Here is a 20,218-nt window from a genome sequence, read left to right on the forward strand (position 1 = left end):
GGGCAGAAGAAGCTGAGTTCAAATGTGACCTCAGATACTTATTAGCTATACGATCCTGCACAAGTCATTCTGTTTAACTGTTTGCCTCAGTTTCCATATCTGCTTTGCCAAGGAAACCCCAAATGGGATCACAAAGTCAGACATGACTGAAAACAACTCAACTCACTCAGCCCTTTACAGATGAGGAAATTGAGCCACAATTGACTTATCCAAGAGCTCATGCTAAGCAAGAGTAATTATAATAATTAGCATTTATATGGCACGTTAAGGTTTACAAAGCATTTTACATATTATCACGTGATCCTCTCCATAACCATGAGAGAGAGGTGTTATTGTTATTATCATCTCCATTTTACAGATGAGAAAACTGAGGCAAGGAAGCAGTTAAGTGATTTGCCCAAAGTCACATAGTTTATTTGAGGCAGTTTATATTGAGGGATACTCAGGTATCCTTAACTCCATTCAATCCACTTTGCCACTTAGCTGCCCATTAAGTAGCACAGCCAAAGGCTCCAACTCAGATTAAATTCATATTCTCAGCTCAGTATTCACTCTCTCCATACACTGCACCTTGTCCAAGGCTTCTCCCTTGGAAGCCAATAGAATCACTCCTTGGTCTCCTCAGGCACATGTTCTCATCAAAGAACCATCATGGTTGCAAGGGCCATGTCTTCCATAGTTGCCTCAGTTTTCTCATCTGTAAAATGGGGATGATAATAATAATAACACCTCTCTCTTGTGGAGAATATCACATGAGATAATATATAAAATGCTTTGTAAATCTTAAAGTGCCATATAAATGCTAGTTATTATGATTATTACTGCTCAGAATAAGTTCTTGGATAAGTCAGTTGATTTCTCTGTCACTTTCCTAATCTGTAAAGGGCTGAGTTGAATTGTTTTTCATTTGTGATGATAAGAATGGTATTTACCCAAATGTCATCTCCATGTCCCAAATTTTTCCATCCATAACAGTCAAAGGGGTCTTTGAAGTTCATGATTCAAGCAGATCCCTCTCAATAGGGCTGTAGGGTGGAGAATTGGACAGATGGTGCCCAGAAAGCAGAACTGAATGTGATGAGGCACCAAAGAGCTAAGGCTATAGCATGATAAATGTGGAATTATGTTTAGAAGAATTGCACGTTTAACCTATATTGGATTACTTGCTGTCTAGATGAGGGAGAAGAAAGGGAGAAAAATTTGGAACACAAGGTTTCTCAAGGGTGAATGTTGACAACTATCTTTGCACATATTTTGAAAAATAAAAAGTTATTCCAAAAAAAGAGAGAGTGCTAATAATTGTTTCCTCCTGAAGAAATTAAAGGGTAATGTACAGAGATTTGCTCTGACATTCTCATGAATGATATAAAACCAAAGGGGCCCAGAGCTGGAAGTGATTTTAAATATAAAAAATAAAATAAAATAAAGTTATATTAGATAGATTCCTTAGAAGCAATTGTTAATTTTTCTGTGTAAACATTTACATCTTGGAAATCAGCAAAGCTACAAAATAGGGCTTGGTTTATTGTTCTATTTAACTCATAAAACTTAAGAAAGTTTAATCCACAGAATTTAAAAAAATCTTGGATTCAAGAAAGTGATGGAGAAAATATTAATAATGCAGATTGAATGTCTTTCATACCTTTTTTTTTCTCAGAGAGCTGGTTGTTAAACATTCACCTGTATGTCCCTGACCTAGATGATATAGTATAGTGGCTAAAAATGCTGGACTTGGAGTCAGAAAGGCCTTTGCCGTGCCATATTCCAGAGACAAATAGTCTCACTCCTCTGAATCCCCTCCCCTACCAGGAACAAGTAGCGCTCCATAGTGCTGCTGTGTCTGAAGGAGATCTTCTGGATGGGGCCTTCCTGAAGCAATTCATTGGAGGGATCCACAATATCATCCTCAAGGCCTAGACGCTGGTACACATCCCATAGGTTCTGCAGACGTTCCTGGAGAGGGAAAAGGAGAAGGAGAAAACCTGATTCAAAAAGGATATGAAATATATCTAGCTCATTTTGTAGCCCTTGGTTCTTAGGGAAATCCTAGATCATAGAGGTCTAGAATTCTCTGACTTTTAGAGTTGGGAACCCAAGAAACATTCAGACAAGGGAGCTAAACAAACTATTTTGCCTGAAAAGTATATTTTTAATCTGAAAATATAATTTTAATTTGGGAAGATTTCCCTGTAGGAAGGTAGCATATATCAGAAGATAGAAAATTGTATAAGTGAGCACCTTTTTCATAACTTTGCACAAGCTGTCCCCTAGTCTGGGATGTATTCTCTCCTTGTTTCTACCTCTTAACAAGTGAAGTTTCTGGCTGAGCTCAAATGGGACCTCATACATGAGACTTTTTTCTCTTTTTTAAGGGTTTATTTTTAATTCAGTGAACAAAAACTAATTTCCTCTCCCTCTTCCCTCATCACTGGGGCAAAAAAAGAAAAAAGCAAAATCCTTGTAACAAATATACGTAGTCAAACAAAACAAATTTCTGCATGGCCATGTCCAAAAAATATGACTCATTCTTCATCCTGAGTCCATCATCTCTTTGCCAAGAAGTGAACAACCTGCTTCGTCTCTGGTCCTGATAGGCCTTTCCTGGTCTCATCAACTACTACTATTCCCTACTAGAAATTTGTATTTATTTTTGTGCTTTCAAGTCGTTTCCTCTGCTAGAATGTAAGCTTTGGTAACTTTTGGTAACTCCAGCATCTTGCACAGTCTCTGACTCATAGTTGTAGCTTAACAAAAATTGGGCTGATTGATAGAGATGAGAGAATGAAGGTGTATTAGTGGATGATTGGATCCAAGAGACATAACAGCTTCCAGGGCAAGTGGTTATAGGGGACCCAAGTAAGTCAAAGATAAAGTTCAGGAATGAAAGGGCAGCCATAGTACAGGAATGTTAAGGACTATAGGGAACAATGAACCCTAGTGGGAGGATCAGAAGGAATTAGAAACTTTGGGATTTGAGACCCCAGAAGCAACTACTCCCACCCTTCTGAGAATTAAAGGGTTCCAGCTCACCATCTCACTGATGGCTGCATTAGAATGCTGAGCAGCAGAGAAGATCATGTCCAGAGCTTCTGAAAGACAGAGTTGCAAAGTTACAAAACTGGGACTTCTGAATTTTGAAAGAGGATCTTTAGAACCAAAAAAGAAAGGCAGGTCTAGAATGGATTATGAGAAGAAACAAGGAGTATTTGGAACCAACTGGCCCTAAGGTGGGAGGCTTAAGTCAGGAAGGACATCTATTTTGTTTTCCTAGTTTATCCTTACTCCCAACTTGGGGGACTATTGTAAGGACAATTCCTTGGGCAAAAGGCTTGATTATACAAGGTGGATGTTATGAAGGGTTCAAAGTAGTGGGGAAAAGTCGTTCAATTTAATGATTATTTATAATAAGCTAGACAGCCTTTGTTTAGGACAATTCCTTTATCTTATTCTCTATGGTTTGATTCCTTACAACAGGGTACAAATTCTATAAGCCCTTTGAGGGTAGGAATTAGGCCTTATATTCTCTCCTATCACCTGTATCTATTTGCTTGATTCCACTTGACAAATATTAAGAGAACATTGAAATAAATATGACAAAACTGATAACATATATGGGGGGATAAAATTAGAATGTAATTGTAGAATAAGGCATACAAGGTAGAAGATGAGAGAGTCTTAATAGAGTCACAAGCAAAGCACTACCAATGGGGGCTCAGGACAGGAAGAGAGGCCAGCTGGATAACTGAATTACTGACTGAATAAATGAGTGGTTCTGTTCATCGTTCCCTGTCCAAGCTATTCCCTCCTACGGCTTCCGGGCTAAGACCTTACTCTGGGCATCGGCCTGGTCTGCGGCATCAGGGGGCAGCTTCTCCACATACTCCTTCAACAGCAGCTCATAGCGAGGGATCCTCTGCACCGGCTCCAGCATGTGATGTTGCAGGGTGAGGTTGGCAGAGACCTCGCTGTTCTTGGGGGCAAGAAGGGAAGCAAAGGGGGTGAGAGTGGAGAGAGAATCATATTGCTACTCAGCCTAGATGGGGCAAAATTCAGATATTCCAGGCCTGGAGATGGATCTAGAGGGCATAGATATGGCCTGGGGTAATGGGAAGATTCAGGAGACCTGGATTCTAACTTTAGCTCTCATGAACTCTCTGTGTGACCTTGCCCTCTCTCCATCTCCCTTTCTTCCCCTGGGAAGGAAGGGATGGGACAATATGATCCTTAAGGTCTCTTCTAGCTGTGAAATTATATGAATTTGGCCAGAGATATTCATAGTTTGGGAAGGTAGAGACAGGAGAGGGAGGCTGATGGACATGTCCGTGATGTCCCCATTCACCTGAAAGGGAAAGGTGGGGGATGAGGCCATAGAGCAAGGGCAGACTGGTCATCCAGATGACCAGGCCTGGATGGTGACTCTTGGTTTATATATGGGATATATGAAGGGACTACATTAAAGAGCAGATATTTTCCTCAAGCCTCAGTTTTTCAAATGATGATATAGGAAGGATGAGAGTTTGTTCTCTCCTAATTTGAAGTGCCAAGGGTAGGATGTCTCTCTGCTTTCCCTTCCCATCCCTGTGCCCATTCTGAACCTCTCCACCCCTGCTCTGGCCTCCACCTGGATTCGAGTGATGACTTCTTGGAAGGGCGGGCACTTCTCTGTCCATATGGCCAGCAGCTCTGCTGCCCGCTCAAAGTTCTTCACATACTCGCTGTACATCTTCAGAAAGGGCGCCAGTTTCTGGATCACATCACCAATGCGGGGGACGGCAGCCCTGTGGACACCATAGCTTCAATCTTCTGCTCATCCCCAGGACCTTGTCCCTTAGTTCAGGCCTTTGGACCAATATTAGTATCTAGGCTCTATGGTGCAGTGTGTGAGGTACTGGTTGGACTTGGAATTAAGACTCATAATCAATTCCCATCCCTGATACTTGCTTTTGTGACTCTTTGTGTTTAATTTTTCTAAGCCTCAGTTTCCACAAACTAGTGGAGTTGGGCTCAATGGCTTCTAATTCTACATTTATGATCCTATAATCCAAATATATTAGGGGTTGCCAATAATTCTAATAGACCGAGACAGTTCTGATGTCCCCCAAGAAGTAGCTCTGACAACACACCTGCAGTGTGGTTCTGAAGAAAGAGTGCTGGATTTGGAGTTGGAGGATTTGTTATAAGCCACTTATACCTGAGTGACTGTGGACAAATCACTTTACCCTATCTGTGCCTCAGTTTCCAGATCTGTAAACTGAGGCCCTCAAAGTTCCTTTCCAATTCTTATTATCCATTTATGGAATCCAATTCGATTTAGTTCAACAAACATAAAGGCAGCTGGATGGTATAATAGATAGAGCAGTGGTACTATAGTAGTAAAGACCCAAGTTCAAATCTAACCTCAGATACTTATTAAGTTAAAGGTTAAGTTAAGGAAGGCATTTAACTCTTTTTGCCTCAGTTTCTTCAACTGTAAAATGGAGATCATACTATTACCTATCTCCCAGGATTATTGTAAAACTTAAAGAAGAAAATATTTGTAAAGTGCTCAAAACATGTTCAGTCATGGTTGACTCTTTGTGACCCCATTTGGAGTTTTTTTGGCAGAGATACTGGAATGGTCTGCCATCTCCTTCTCATTTTACAGATGAGGAAACTGAGGCAAATAGCATCACACAGCTAGTATCTGAGGTCAGATTTAAACTTAAAAAAGGGAAGCCTTTCCATCTTCTGGTCCAGCACTCTCTCCATTGTATCACCTAGCTGCTCTCGTCTGGCACATAGTTGGTGTTTTTTTTACTATGAGCAAAGCTTCTTATTACCTTTTCCAGCATGAGATAGATTCTTATTGTTGAGCCATATTACCTCTCCCCTTCCAGGAGTCACCCCAACTCACCATTCCTTCACACGCCTCTGAAGCTCTGGGAGAAAGAACTGGGAGTGGAACTGATGAATGGAGGAGATGTTGGAAAAGATGAGTTTGACGACATCTTCAGAGAAAGCCTTGCTGCTGCGAGCTTCTTTTAGCAGCTCTTCAAAGAAAACCTGAAAGCAGAATTCATTCAGAGGGATGGAAGGAAACCAGGAGGCCCTCCTAGGAAAGAGGAGCCCTGTGTCTGGCTCACAGAGCCCCACAGAGATTGGGAAAGCTGAATTACAGAGAGCTGGTGAACTACTCAAGTTCACACATTTGGTATCTGATGGGCACTTTTAAGACAATATAAGGGTTTAGACTGACAAAGACCCTAGATCTTTATGAGATTTTGTAATGGGACAAATTTGGCCCTTGGGCCATAGTTTACTGACTCTTGGATGATGGATGGAGAACTGGCCTTGGAGTCATAAAGATTTGGAATCAGGTCATATTTCTGATATATAATAACCATTCTGATCTTGGGTAAATAAATTAAATCAAAAGAGATAATATGTGAAAACCACTCTTTGCAAATCTTAAGGATTGAAGTTAATAGTTTTTATTTGGAGACAATTATGTGGTAAAGTGGCTGGAATACCAGTCTTGAAGTCAGAAAAACCTGAATTTAGAATCTTGTTTCAGTTGCCCAGTGACCAAATGATCCTGGGCAACTTTCCTTCTCTCAGAATCAAGTTTCCTCTTCTGTAAAATGGGGATAATAATAATAATATCTACCTCCCAGGGTTGTTGTGAGGGTCAGATGAAATAACATTTATATATAAATAAGATTATATATAATATATAGATTATATATTTTATTTATTTTATTTTGGGGGGGAGGCAATTGAGGTTAAGTGACTTGCCCAAGGTCACACAGCTAGGAAGTATTAAGAGTCAGACTTGAAGTCAGGTCCTCCTTACTTCAGGGATGGTGCTCTAGTCACTATACCAACTAGCTGCCCTGATTATATATTTTATATATAAGATTTATATTTCATCTTTTTACTAGAATTCAGGGGTTAACATTTAGTCCTTCCCTTCATTTTGCACATGATGAAGCTGAGACTCAGAGAGGATTTATCCACGGCCCCATAAATAATAATTAGATAGCATTTATATATCACTCACTAGGCAGTTAGTGTGCAGTGGACAGCATGCTGGGCAGGAGGACCTGAGTTTGAATCCTGCTTTACTTTAATATTTAGCTGTGTGGCCCTGAGCAAGGCACTTAACCTCTATTGGCCTCAGTTTCCTCATCTGTAAAATGGAGATAATAAAAACATCTACTTCTCAAAGTTGTTGTGAGCATCAAATGAGATCATATTTGTAAAGCACTTACCATATATTAGCATATTATATTATATAATGAGGTTTAAAAAATTATTATTATTCCTACTTATTAAAGAGGAACTTCTCCTGACTTCAAACCCAACCCACTTTCCCACTGGATCCATGCTTATTTCTTCCCTCAGCACTGCCCTCTCTGAACACAGAAGACATTGAAACAGGAAATGAGGGGAGACTTGCAGGTGGAGACTGGGGGTGGGGCATGTCAATCACTCACCTGATCCAGCAGGTGGAGGCGGGACACATAGGTCTGCTCTGTCTCCAGCAACTCTCTGACAATTTTATTCTCTTCTGGCTCCTCCAGCTAGAGAGGCAGGTTGGGGGTTGGAAATGGAAACAAGAGCATTATTCCCCCTGACAGGTCACAAGGACAGTGCAGGAAGCAGTGGAAGGCAAACGCCTCTGGTTAACAATTAAAGTCCTTTCTATTCTGTCTCCAGCCTATCTTCCCAGTCTTATTTCCCACTAGTCCCTTTTCCATCCTCAGCTTCCAGGGCACATTATTAGCTTTGCTAATGACCCCTGTATCTGGAATGCCATTCCCCTCTAGGTATAAGGTATTTAGGTATCTAGGTATTCTTCCTTCAAATTATATTGTATTTACTTCTTTGTTCACCTGTTGTACCTCCCAATAAGCCCCTTGAGGCCAAGAATTGTTTTTAGTTTTTGTCTTTATCTCCCCAAGGCTTAACAGAATGTCATTATGGGCGCTTATTATATATTTGTTGAGAAAACCAGGAAAACTACATAGTAGTCATGAAGAATTGAGTTCAAATCCTGCCTCAGTTACAAAATAGCTGTATGTATGTCCCTAGACAAGTCACTTAACTTTTCTTTACCTCAGTTTCCTCCTCTGTTAAATGGGTATAATAATAGCATCTACCTTCCCAAATGTTGTGAGGACCAAATGAGATAATATTCATAAAATAGCACTTTGTAATCTTTAATTATTATATTTTATATTTTATTAATATGTATTAATGAAGGGGAGAACCAAATAGTAATATATAACATATAACTAATATGTATTATGTTAATTATTATAGTTAATAAATGCTAATTAATGTTATTGAATGGTATTGAGGCAACCAACTTTGGTCAAGTCTAGGCTTTTATGTCACCCCTTCATTCTACCAACAGTTTTTTTTTTTTTTTTTTAGTATTATCACAAATTCCTAACATATAACAATCTTGGAAATTTCACATTATTCTACTGGCAACATACTCGTACTAATTTATGATGATAAGTGATAACAATACTAATAGAAATGCTTCACATTTGAATAGGACTTTGTACTTTCTAAAGTACTTTAAAGTACATATATTATCTCAACTGAACCTTAGACATCTTCATGAGACAGATGTTATACCTATTTTATAGGTGGAGACTGAGTCTCAGAAAAATAAAATTCTTTCCCCAGGGTCACCCTAGTCAATAGAAAAGAGCTAGAACCCGGGCTCTTTGCTCTCAAATTAAGGCATTTTCCACTGTATCATCATATCAGCTCCTTGGAAAGGAGAGAAACAGAGGCTCCATGTGTGGAGGAATCCCAGCTTGGAGGAGATGGGGAGAAGCCCAGGAAAGAAGTCAAGCATCTCACTATCCAAAGGCTGCTTTTGGTGGTTAGGCAACTCTCTCTTGGGTCATTCCCCTGTGAGTCTAGACCCCAGAGGCTCACAATGTGAAGTGTGATGGGGAATGACTAAGGGGTGATGGACAGCAGGGTCACCTCCCTTTCCCCAGCATGAGCCCTTAGGAACCTGCTTCTTGGTGTTTACTGTGACTTCACATGGCTTCTTCCAGCCTCCACTTGAGATCTTGTTCTTCAGGGAGTTCAGTAACCTGGTGCTGACTGGCCGGTGACCAGGTTTCCATTTGTCTTCTAGGCTCTCACTTTCCCAAAGCCCTGGAGTCATATCAAAGAAGGGTTCCATAAGAGCCTGAGGTTTCTTGGACATGTGCTGCTCTTTCTCAGAACTGGGGTCTTTGGTCTTAACTCCAAGGAGACCTGGAGAGAATGGTGTGAGCTGTCCTACCCGAGAGGAGGCAGAACAGCTTTTAGAAGAAGGTCTCTCCTTGGCTTGCTGCTTGTGGGAGGCCCTGGATGTGGGACACAGAACCACAGAATATTGTTTTTAAATTTTAGACTAGATGGTTTCTTATGCTCTTCCTAACTTTAAATTGTGTCCATGTGGGAAAAACCAATGAAGCAACTGTTGAACTAAGGGTTGGAAAGCTCTGGGGAGTAAAGGTCCACTCACTCCCCTTTCCACCTCCACCTCTTCCAAGATTTGGCCACCATTCTAGCAGATGATGGGATTTATTTCCCCATCTCTGTCTGTTTCCCTTTTCTCTCTTCTTCCACTCTTTTCCTAACTCTTTCTCTCTCTTCTTTCTCATTCTTTTATTCCCCTTTTGTCCCATTCTCTCCTCATCTCCTCCTCCCTTACTTCTCTTTCTCATTCTCTCTCTCAGCTTCTTTCTTATTTTCTTTTTTTGAATTTCCAGCTCCTAGTGTAGGGAGGGAGGGAAGAAGAGAAGACAATTTCAAATTTAAAAATGGAAGGGACAAGAAACCTTGTAATGGAGCCCTCACATTTATAATAAGACAGAAGTGAAAACAAGTTTTCTACCACTTCTACCACCTATTCTGCCCCTGTCTCCAGGTCACTCTTTCTCAGGAACCTCAGCTTTTGAACATGAATCAAAATGAACTTTGTTTCTTGTTTTTGGGGAACAACCTATTTCCCTGTTTAAGCCCATATTCCCCTATAGAGGAACTTGTACACTTGCTCAGAATTATATATAGTTTAAGAAGGACCAAAGAAGCAGCTTTTGTCCTGAGTCTATCCTCTCTTTAGATAGAAATATTTGATGGGTAGGGCATAGATATGTCTAGCTCCATTCCTATCTTGGAGGAGAAGCCTTGTTTGTCCTGAACTTTGCCAGTGCCTTTTTCCCAATCAGCTGACTGTCAGTGTGAACAGGGTCCTTCCACTCTCCACAAACATACCCTAAGTTATAGCTATCCATGATACTGTTTCCATATATAAATATTTTATATGTCATATTTACACATTATAGGGAGTAATATAGTATATATAAAACAAATGTATTTAAATTTTTATTTTATATAATACATAATAGATATATTTATAATTTATATATAATTATATATACATTTATATATGGAAGCAGTTTGCAAGTAGCATGGATGGATATAACTTGGATAAATTATAATATAGTCACAGTATCTAAATATGTGTATGTACCCAGAGGTATACATCTATGTGTGTGTGTGTGTGTGTGACCCTGGGGTGTGCTGGAGCCAGTTGTTAAATTTTCAGTGGATTTCATCTGTATTTTTCAAACATCCCTGTACCTTATTAACATAACTGGGAAAGGAAACTCTTACTACAGTATACACAAGTGGTTATTCAATCTGTGATCATCTCCAAAGAGGGGGATTCAACTCCTTTCAATCATCCTGTAACCCATTAGAAGACAGATGAACTGATGAAAAAAAGTAGAACCATAGAAGCATCACACATCATGTAAATGGAAGTAACAGTAACAATTACAAAAATGCCTTGGAGCACTGTTATTTTAAGGATTGAGCTTGACATCAGAAATGACAAAATTCACCCTCTGAAGGACCAGAAATACATGTTTTTCAGTATGACCGATGTTGTCTGTTGGTTGGATTGATTGAGTTTGTCTAAAAGGCTTTTATTAAGGGGGAAAGGGGGGAAGAAGAAGTATAAAAGGGAGAATTGTTGGGGGAGGGCATACATGAGAATGTGTCAATAATTGTAATACAAAACCAAAAGATCAAAAGAAAGAAAACACTGACAATGAGATTTTTAAAAAAATACACAAAAAAGAATGGAATTGAAAAAGGACATAGGCAAACCAGGCAATTTTGTTACTATTGAGTTAAATATGATATACATTTTTTAAAAAGCAGCCCAAACTATATAATAAAAGTTTCAGAGTTTCACATATACTTCTTGTTTTCTGTTTTTCTTTGTGTATTGAAATATTTGTGTTGGTTGATATTTGTTAAATTCATAATAAAAAAGAAAATTAAAAAAAATGTTTCTCGCTTCTTTGTAGTGGAGTATGGGTTTGGAAGAGGCAGCTAGATTGCTCAGTGGATAAAGCACTGGGGCCAGGAGTCAGGAAAAACTGAGAACAAATCTGGCCTCAGGCACTTACTAGCTGTGTTACCCTGGGCAAGTCACTTAACCCTATTTGTCTCAGCAAGTCATTTGTAAAACAAGCTGGAGAAGGACGTGGCAGGGGTTTGCCCTTCAATACCTTTGCCAAGAAAACCCTGAATGGGTTTATGAAGAGTCAACCACAACTGAAAAACAATAACAATAAAAGTGCTCTTTCCACGCTCCACATTGACTTGAGTTCAGATCCTGACAGATCCTGGTTGTATGATTGAGCAAATCACTTAAGTTCTCATTGCTCTGGGCTACTCTTTGTAAATTCAGGGAAGGTGAAACATGCATTGGTAGGAAATTCTACTTCCCTGAATTTACATCTGGGAGTCTCCTCCTTTCCAATAAACCACAGTTCCAATCTGTAGATGGTTTAAGACCAGAACATCTTCCTGGGGCTATCTCCTCCAGATCCAAGGTCCTTTCAGGCCTTGATTCTCATTGAGTACATCTTTACCCAGTTGGCTGCCCAATAGGACCCAGTTCTTTTCTCCTGTCCATGAGTGTACTACTCCCTTTCCTCCCTGTACCCCCTTCCCAGGACTCCTTTTTCATTTGCTCTTTCCCTCTCATTTATAATAGTTCCTTATATTTCTAAAAGCCTCTCCACAGGCAACACTCCTTTTGAGTTTCTCTAGAGCCCTTCAAGGTAATTTGTTATTATTATTCAATCATATCCTACTCTTCCTGACCGCCTTCCCCCTTTGGACCATAGTATGCCCTTCTATCTTCCACCATCTCTCAATAAGTCCAAGCTCATGTTGATTGTTTTCATGATATTACTTATCCATCTCATCTCCGCCGCCCCTTTTCCTTTTAGCTTCAACCTTTCTAAAAATCAGGGTCTTTTCCAATGTATCCTATCTTCTCATTATGTGACCAAATGTATAAGTTTCACCTTCAGTATTTGACCTTTCAGTGAATAGTTTGAATTAATTTCTTTAAATATTAACTAATTTGATCTCCAGGAGGAAACTGAGTTTCATAGAAGGAAAGCGATTTAGCCAAGATTACATGTAAGTGAAGAAGCTGGAACTAGCATTTGGAACTGGGAAGGGGTGGGGAGGAAGGGAGAGAATCTGGAACTCAAAAGTTTTTAAAACCAATGTAAAAAATGTTTTACATGTAACTGGGGATAAAAATAAATTACTAAATTAATAACTGTCTGTTTCCTCATCTGTAAAATAAGAGAGTTGGATTAGATGACCTCATGTGCCTTTCAGCTCTGGAGCTATAATTCAGTCTTTTCTCCTCTCAGGGTCAGAGCTCTTCTGGCAGGAAGAGGACTATGTTGGCTGTATGTAGCTGGACATCCTCTAACTGTTTTCTGTTCTGTATTTTGTCTTAGTTTCTGCTTCTGTATTTCTCCCCCAAAAATCCCCAGTCGAGTTTCTGTTTCCTCTTGTTTCTACTCCTGCCCCCAAGGAGTCAAGAGCTACTGAGCAAAAAGAGTTGCAGATCCCCTAAGAAAGTGTTCTTCTCCTGGGAAATGAATGTAAACTGTTTGCATTTTTGTTTTTCTTCCCAGGTTATTTTTACCTTCTGAATCCAATTCTCCCTGTGCAACAAGAGAACTGTTCAGTTCTGCACACATATATTGTATCTAGGATATACTGCGACATATTTAACATATATAGGACTGCTTGCCATCTGGGGGAGGGGGTGGATGGAGAGAGGGAAAAAATCGGAACAGAAGTGAGTGCAAGGGATGATATTGTAAAAAAATTACCCTGGCATGGGTTATGGCAATAAAAAGTTATTATAATAAATTTTTAAAAAAAGAAAAAAGAAAGAAAGAAAGTGTTCTTCTCTCCCCAAAGGTCTATAAGCATTTCTCCAGCCCACCTCTACTCCCCTCTCCACTCCCACACTTCATGGAATTAGTTCTATTCAAGTAGGGTTATCCTGATGGATGATTCCAATTTTGATACTTTGGAAAGGAGATGCAGATTTGGTTCTTGGGCACTCAGCTAAGTACAATGCTTAGGTCTTAGTATTTATTTATTAATAAATAAATTGTAATAAATAATTTAAATTAATTAATCAATAATTTGATAAATTAATTAATAAATAATTTCAATAAGTTAATAAAATTTCTCTCCAAATCTGTACCTAAAATAGGAATCCCCTCTAAAAATATCTGACAAACTGCTTACTCAGTTCTCATGCTAGAAGACTTTTAGTTAAGGGGAGCCCACCAAGGAAATCTATTCTTTTATGCAGCATTAATTTTATGAAATTTTATCTTTAACTGATTTAAACTTTCCATTAGTAACTTCCACCTATGGCTCCTTTTGGATGTATCCAAGGCTCTTTTCACAATATGGCCCTTGAAACAGTTGAAAACAATCATCATGGGCGCTCTGGGTCTTTCTTTCTTTTCTTTTCTTTCTTTTTTTTTTTTTTTTTCTGCAGCCAAAGATATTCAATTCCTTCCATTGGTCCTCAGATGGCTTCATCTCCATCCTGGGGACCCTCTTCAGCATACTTTCCAGCTTGTCAATATCCTTCCTAAAATGTGATAGCCCAGACCCAAAGTAATGTTCCAGATAAGGTCTGACAAGGACAGAATACGGGTTCTCTATATTCTGGATAACCTCATTTCTCTTCATGCATCCCAATAGTTTTAGCTTTTTCAGTGGTCATTTTATATCACTTATCCAAATTAAGTTTGTATGTCACTAAAATGCTCAGGGCTTTATACACACACACACACACACACGTACACACACACAACTCCTTTGTTATGTCATTGTGAAAATGATTTTTGAAGTCAACTGCAAAACTTGTTTCTTTGTCAAAATTCATCTGATTCATCTTGACTGGTGAAGATCTTTTTCAATACTCACTCATTCATGCTTAAATTGTTTTATATTATAGCTATTTGAGTACATATCCTATTATCTTTCTCACTAGATTATAGGCTCCTGGTGGACAGGGATGGTGTGCACATTTAGCACCTAACATAATTCTGGACATATAGTGGGTACCCAGCAAAATTTAAAAAAAAAATAAATTAAAGAATGAAGGTCACTAACACTATATATATATATATATATATATATATATATATATATATATATGTCTATACACACATATATATAGCTAAAATGTTAGGACTGTTTTGTCTTAAGGTAAACCTTCCTAAATTTCCAATATGAGTGATGTGCACTGCACCTGCTGAGAATTGAGACCCCAAGCTGAGAAATGTAGATCTATATGCTCGGTTGCTGTGTCCTCCATACTACTGGCCCTTCCCACCTGCTTTGCCATTGCACCTCTGAACTGCAAGCCCTCACCTTCTGCCTAATTGAAGTACTTTAAAACAGGCTTCTCAAACTTTTTTCACTAACAGTCCCTTTTCACCTGAGAAATGATCTTGGGTATAGGTATATAAAACAGGGAAACAAGTCAAACATTTACTGATGATAAATCATAATTTTGTGACCCTCCCCCACATTCAGTTTTGAGATCCCATATGGGATCACAAACCATAATTTAAGAAACTGGGTTCTAAAAATCCACAAGCCTTGCCATTCACCTTGCTGCTGAACCTTAAGGACCATCTACTCTATAGCTGAATCTTCCTGTATCTGTTGCCTTACCCCCTTAGAATGTGAGCACCTACAGAGAAGAGACCATCTCGCTTTTCTGCCTGTATTAGAGGACTTGGCGCATAATAGGTACCTAATAAATGTTTTTTCATTTATTCATTTATTCACACTGTCAAGAACCAGAGGTTCAAGGGGCAAATCCAACATCACCCTCCAAATATATGAATTATACAATGACATATCTCTAGGAGTTGCCATGTGTTGCCTCATATTATCTATTTGCCCTGCAGATACCCCACTATCTCCTTGTTCACTATCTCAACTCACTTCACCTACCCAAAGCTAAAGGACCAAGAACATCCAGCTGAGCAGGTGAGAATGTGAAGAGAGGAGGAAGGAGACATTTTAGGAGCCAGGCAGTGATTTGAAGGACAGAAGAGTACAAGTTTGGAGAGACAAGGAAGATGGGAACAAGGGGGTAAGGGATGAGGTTACAGTTCAGTCAGGGAGAGTTATACAACACCACACCAACTTTTCACAGACCAGACCAGATAAGAATCTTCCTGATTCTAAGTCCAGTGCTCTATCTACTACACCATCTAATTGTCCCTTTGTATCACATATATACACAACTATACAATCAGGTTAAACATTCCTACACAGAGCTTCTCTTTCTGCATAATTACTATTATTTTCTAAGATCATTTTCCTGAATCTCCTGGTCCCCATAATACATTGGGATACAATGGGACATGCTTGCTGGGGACCATGAGACAGAATGAGGCAAGAAGCAGAGGGAGAAATGAGCCAGGAGATGGGCACCATTTTTTGGCATTTGAAATTTGGATGGATTAAATATCTAGTTGTAGCCTATGTAGGGGATGAGTAAAGGGTCTAAGACTGGGGCAACATAATACAATGGAAAAAGATTTGGTTCTATAGTCAGCAGACCTGGATGTCATTTCCTTTTTTCTGGGCTTCGGTTTTTTCATCTACCGAGGGTTAGATTAGATGGCTTCTGAGGTCCTTTCTAGATCTAAATCTATTATAGAATGATCCTATTAATTATAAATTATTCAGTCAAAGATTATATAATTATTCAAAAGAGGTCCTATCCCTACAACAGTAGCTCTACTCCCAAGCTCCAGCCCACCTTCCATCTCCTGGCCCCAGCCTCTTCACATGGGACCCCAGCATCTTTCCTAGCCTCCCTGAGCCATACCTGCTGTCTTCAAACACAGTCAGTAGGTTAAACACATTCACCAGATTTTCTCCTTCTCTCTCCATGCTGTAAGGTACAAGATACTTCTGCCCATCAGTCTGCCACACAGATACAAAGGTGGGAGGTTTCCAGCCACCAATTCTAACCACAGCCCTGCTGTCCTGACTGGGGACATTCAGGAAGTGAACCCACCCTTGCTGGGGTGCAAACTCTGTAGTCCTGTTTCTTCCCTCAGAAATGAGGAAAGAGGAAGGATCCCTGAGCCCCTCCAATGAAATTCAGAGTAGGAGGAGCCTGGCCAGAACTGCATATATGTCCTCCTTGGCAGAGGAACAAAATCTCACCCTAGGTGATCCATTGGCCCTAAGATCTGCAAACTCTGCTTTTGAAGAGACAAAGAGAAATTTCCTAGTCTCTAAGAGACTTTGGAGATTATTAGCCTAGTACCCATGCTTTACAGAATTTGAATTGGAAGGGACTTCAATGACCACCTAGTCCAATTCATATTATAAGATATGAATACCTGACAAAATACCTGACAAATGCCATACAGGCTCTGCTGGAAGACCTCCAGTGAGAAGGAAGTTCACCACCTCTGGAGGAACTCCATTCTATTTTCAGATGATGATATGCATAGTGTGCTGGATCTGGAGTCAGAAGGATACACAAGTTTTCTGGAGCTGGAGAAGGAGATGGCAGTTTCCAATATCTCTCCAGTATTTTTGACTGAAAACCCCAAATGGAGTCATGAAGAATCAGACACTGTTGAAGCAACCAAACAAACAACAAAACATTATTAGGAAAGTTTTTCCTTGAGACTAAGTTTAAATTGGCTGCTTTACAACTTCTGTCATCTGGGACCAAAGAAAACAAAATCGAATCCTTCCTTTCCCCAACAGTCCTTCAAAGGTACTTGAAAATAGCTCTCATTTCCTCTTGAGACTAATGTTCCCAGACTGGACATCTCCCATTCTTTCCATTGATCCTTCTATGGCATGAGCTCAATGCCCTTCACCACTCTGATCTCCTTTCTCTGTAGATGCTCCAATTTATCAATCAGTTGTTTTGATTCAGTCATGTTCACATCTTTCATCTTTGTTCCCTTCTCTCCTAGACTCTTGAGGCAGCCTCTTCATCTATTTCTCTTAAGTCTCTCCCATTTCAATTCAGATAACCAAAGTTATAAAGAATATTTGACTATGTTCCCTTCCTGTTCAACAAATTCCAATGGCTTTCTGTTTTCCCGAGGATAAAATACAAGCTCATTTGCTTGGTATTTAAAGTTCTTCACAGTTTCCTCTAACATTTCTGTCCAAACTTATTGCATTCCCTCTTACACATTCTATATTCTAGTCAGAATGTTATTCTTGAGTTGTTTCATTGTGTCTGATCGTCCATTTCGTTCTCCAATTCATTTGACAAATGATAAAACTGTGGTAAAGGGGGTTAAGTGACTTGCTCAGAATCACACAACTACTGAGTGTCTGAGATTGGATTTGAACTCAATTTATCCTGACTCCAAGATTAACACTCTATCCACTGCCCCATCTAGCAGCGCGCTCATCAGCACTATCTATTATCTATTTCCTGTACATAACTTCACCTCTAATGTCGATCCCTTTGCACAGACTGTCCTGTATTACTGGAATGCTCTCCCTCACCACTCTGACCTTAAAATCCTTTTCTTCCTTCTAGACTCAGTCTACGGCATCTGACACTTTAATATAGTATACTTAAAATATTGTCCAGAAAAACCACAAGTCATAATGTAGATATCCAAAGAAAATTGCACACAAAAGGGCATAAATGATATGACTGTATTATTGCAAACCATTTATTAGGATAGGATAGGAACTTGATTCTCCACGTAGGGAATGTGTATTCCTACCCTAGGTATGCCTGTTCCCGACCTGGGATACTCTCAGGAGGTATTAGAAGCTTGTTAAGGGGACATGGGGAATATTTAGCAAATAATTACAATATCCTTTTGCAATATTTCAAAGTAGCAAGCATACACTACGGGTTCAGAAACTCTGGTTTCTAATTCTGTGAATCAGAATTCCCAATCCTGTTCTCTATCACATCCAAAGCAAGAAAGAATCTGACAGCTGAGCATATGTGAGAATCTTTTGAAAATTCTACCAAGAACAGACCTGATGATTGACACGAAACAGAATTAAAGGTCTCACTAATTTGACTGTGTTCTGATAAATATTTAACCACTTTGTTATATTTTAAATGCTCTTATGAACTAAAGTTCTATTTATGTGCAATTAATCTCTTTATTCTATTTGTTACTTATTTTTATATGCACATGCATGGTAAACTCTAGGATTTATTTTCTTTCATTTGGAGTAATGATGAGAAAAAGTTTGCTGAAAGTTAAGGAGAAGATGACTGAGGATTGGGCCACTTTTTTGTTGGGTCTGGGATTCCACTGGCATAGGGAATATTAAATCCAGGTAAGTCTATGAAATGAAGATTTGATAATATTCAGCGTGGTATAATGGAATAAGTGCAAGATTTGGAGCTTTTTGTATGTAATTTTTTGTGTATATACACTATGACTATAGTTTTTCTCATTTTAAGTATATTATAGTAAAGTGTCAGAAGCGGTGGACTGAATTTAGAAGGAAGAAAAGGATTTTAAGGTCAGAGGTGGTGAGGGAGAGCATTCTAGTAATGTGAGATGATTTGTACAAAGGGATGGACCTATTAGATGTGGCCTATTATGTACAAGAAATAAATAATAGGTGATTCTGATGAGGGGGGCAGCTAGATGGTATAGTGGATAGAGTGTTAATTCTGGAGTCAGGAGGAATTGAGTTCAAATCCAGTCTCACACACTCAGTAGTTGTGTGATTCTGAGCAAGTCACTTAACCCCATTTGCCTCAGTTTCATCATTTGTAAAATGAGTTGGAGGAAGAGTTGGGGCTATAAAATGAATAAAATAGGGCTGGATGATTTCTAAGGTTTCTTTGCTCTAAATTTGTGACTAAGATCCAAGGCAATCCCAATAAACTTTGGATAGAAAATGTCATTTCGTCTAGAAAAAGAACTATGGAGATTGAATGTAAATCACATGCTAGGTTCACTTTTTTTTTGTTTTGTTTTCTCTGCCGTGTTTTTTCTTTTGTTCTGATTTTTCTCTCCCAACATGATTCATAAAGAAATATGTATTTTAAAAGATAAAATAGAGGGAAAGAAAAAAAGTGATTAAGAGAGGAATTGTGGAATGGAAAGGCTATAAGAAATTTGAAAGAATTTTGATAGAGTGCCAGAATGATGGGTTCAGACAGAGGGAGATCTGAGATCAAGTTTCAGGCAATCAAGAAGTTTATTGAAAAGGGAGAAGGCATGACCAGATTTGTGCTTTAGGAGCATCTCTTTGGCAACTGAGTAAGAGATGGACTGGAGTGGGTAGAAACTAGAGGCCGGCAGACCCACCAGCAGGAAACATATTGCAAAAATCTAGACATGAGGTGATAAGAGCACAGGGAATATGAGAGTCCCCACCAATGTCAGACTAGCGAAGTGGGCATATAAGAGAGATGTTAAGAAGGTAGAAATGAGACTTGACCAGTAATATGAATATGAATATGTTAGAGTTCTCCTCCCAAAATATTCCAGACCAATTTTGTGAAGTGTCCAGAAGAATTTGCAGGCTCAGGCCCATCTCCAAGTCAAGAAACAAAGTTTATTATAATTGTGATGCCAGTTAAAGAGGGCTAAATTCCAAAAAAAGTTAACAAAGAGCCAGGAGTCAGAAGGTAAATTTAAAGGGAAAAATAAGAGAAACCAGATGATTCATGTCACTGATGTGCTGCTCATTTTATGGCATAGAGGTGGAGTTGAGGAGTGGTCTGGTTCTTACTTTGTGCACAGGTACAGTACCCAGAGTTACCTGGGCAGAGTTTAGGTATGTTTTTAAGCCTGAATCGTCACCAGGTCAA

At 39.2% G+C, this 20,218-nt stretch overlaps 1 protein-coding gene across 1 annotated transcript in view; it reads right to left on the reverse strand.

The window, feature by feature from the left end:
* Positions 1 to 16,475, reverse strand: part of FGD2 (FYVE, RhoGEF and PH domain containing 2) — a 42,993-nt gene extending 26,518 nt beyond the window's left edge. Inside the window, exons 1-8 of the mRNA XM_023502960.2 lie at positions 16,265 to 16,475; positions 9,020 to 9,359; positions 7,476 to 7,562; positions 5,894 to 6,042; positions 4,622 to 4,778; positions 3,832 to 3,970; positions 3,031 to 3,089; positions 1,807 to 1,953 (exon numbers count right to left, since the gene is read on the reverse strand). Of these exons, the coding sequence (XP_023358728.1) occupies positions 1,807 to 1,953; positions 3,031 to 3,089; positions 3,832 to 3,970; positions 4,622 to 4,778; positions 5,894 to 6,042; positions 7,476 to 7,562; positions 9,020 to 9,359; positions 16,265 to 16,329 (1,143 nt within the window). The 5' untranslated portion in view covers positions 16,330 to 16,475. The remainder of the gene's footprint in view (positions 1 to 1,806; positions 1,954 to 3,030; positions 3,090 to 3,831; positions 3,971 to 4,621; positions 4,779 to 5,893; positions 6,043 to 7,475; positions 7,563 to 9,019; positions 9,360 to 16,264) is intronic.
* Between the last annotated feature and the right edge of the window lie 3,743 nt (positions 16,476 to 20,218).

This window comes from Sarcophilus harrisii, chromosome 4 (genome assembly GCF_902635505.1).
Source record: "Sarcophilus harrisii chromosome 4, mSarHar1.11, whole genome shotgun sequence".
Lineage (NCBI taxonomy): Eukaryota > Metazoa > Chordata > Mammalia > Dasyuromorphia > Dasyuridae > Sarcophilus > Sarcophilus harrisii.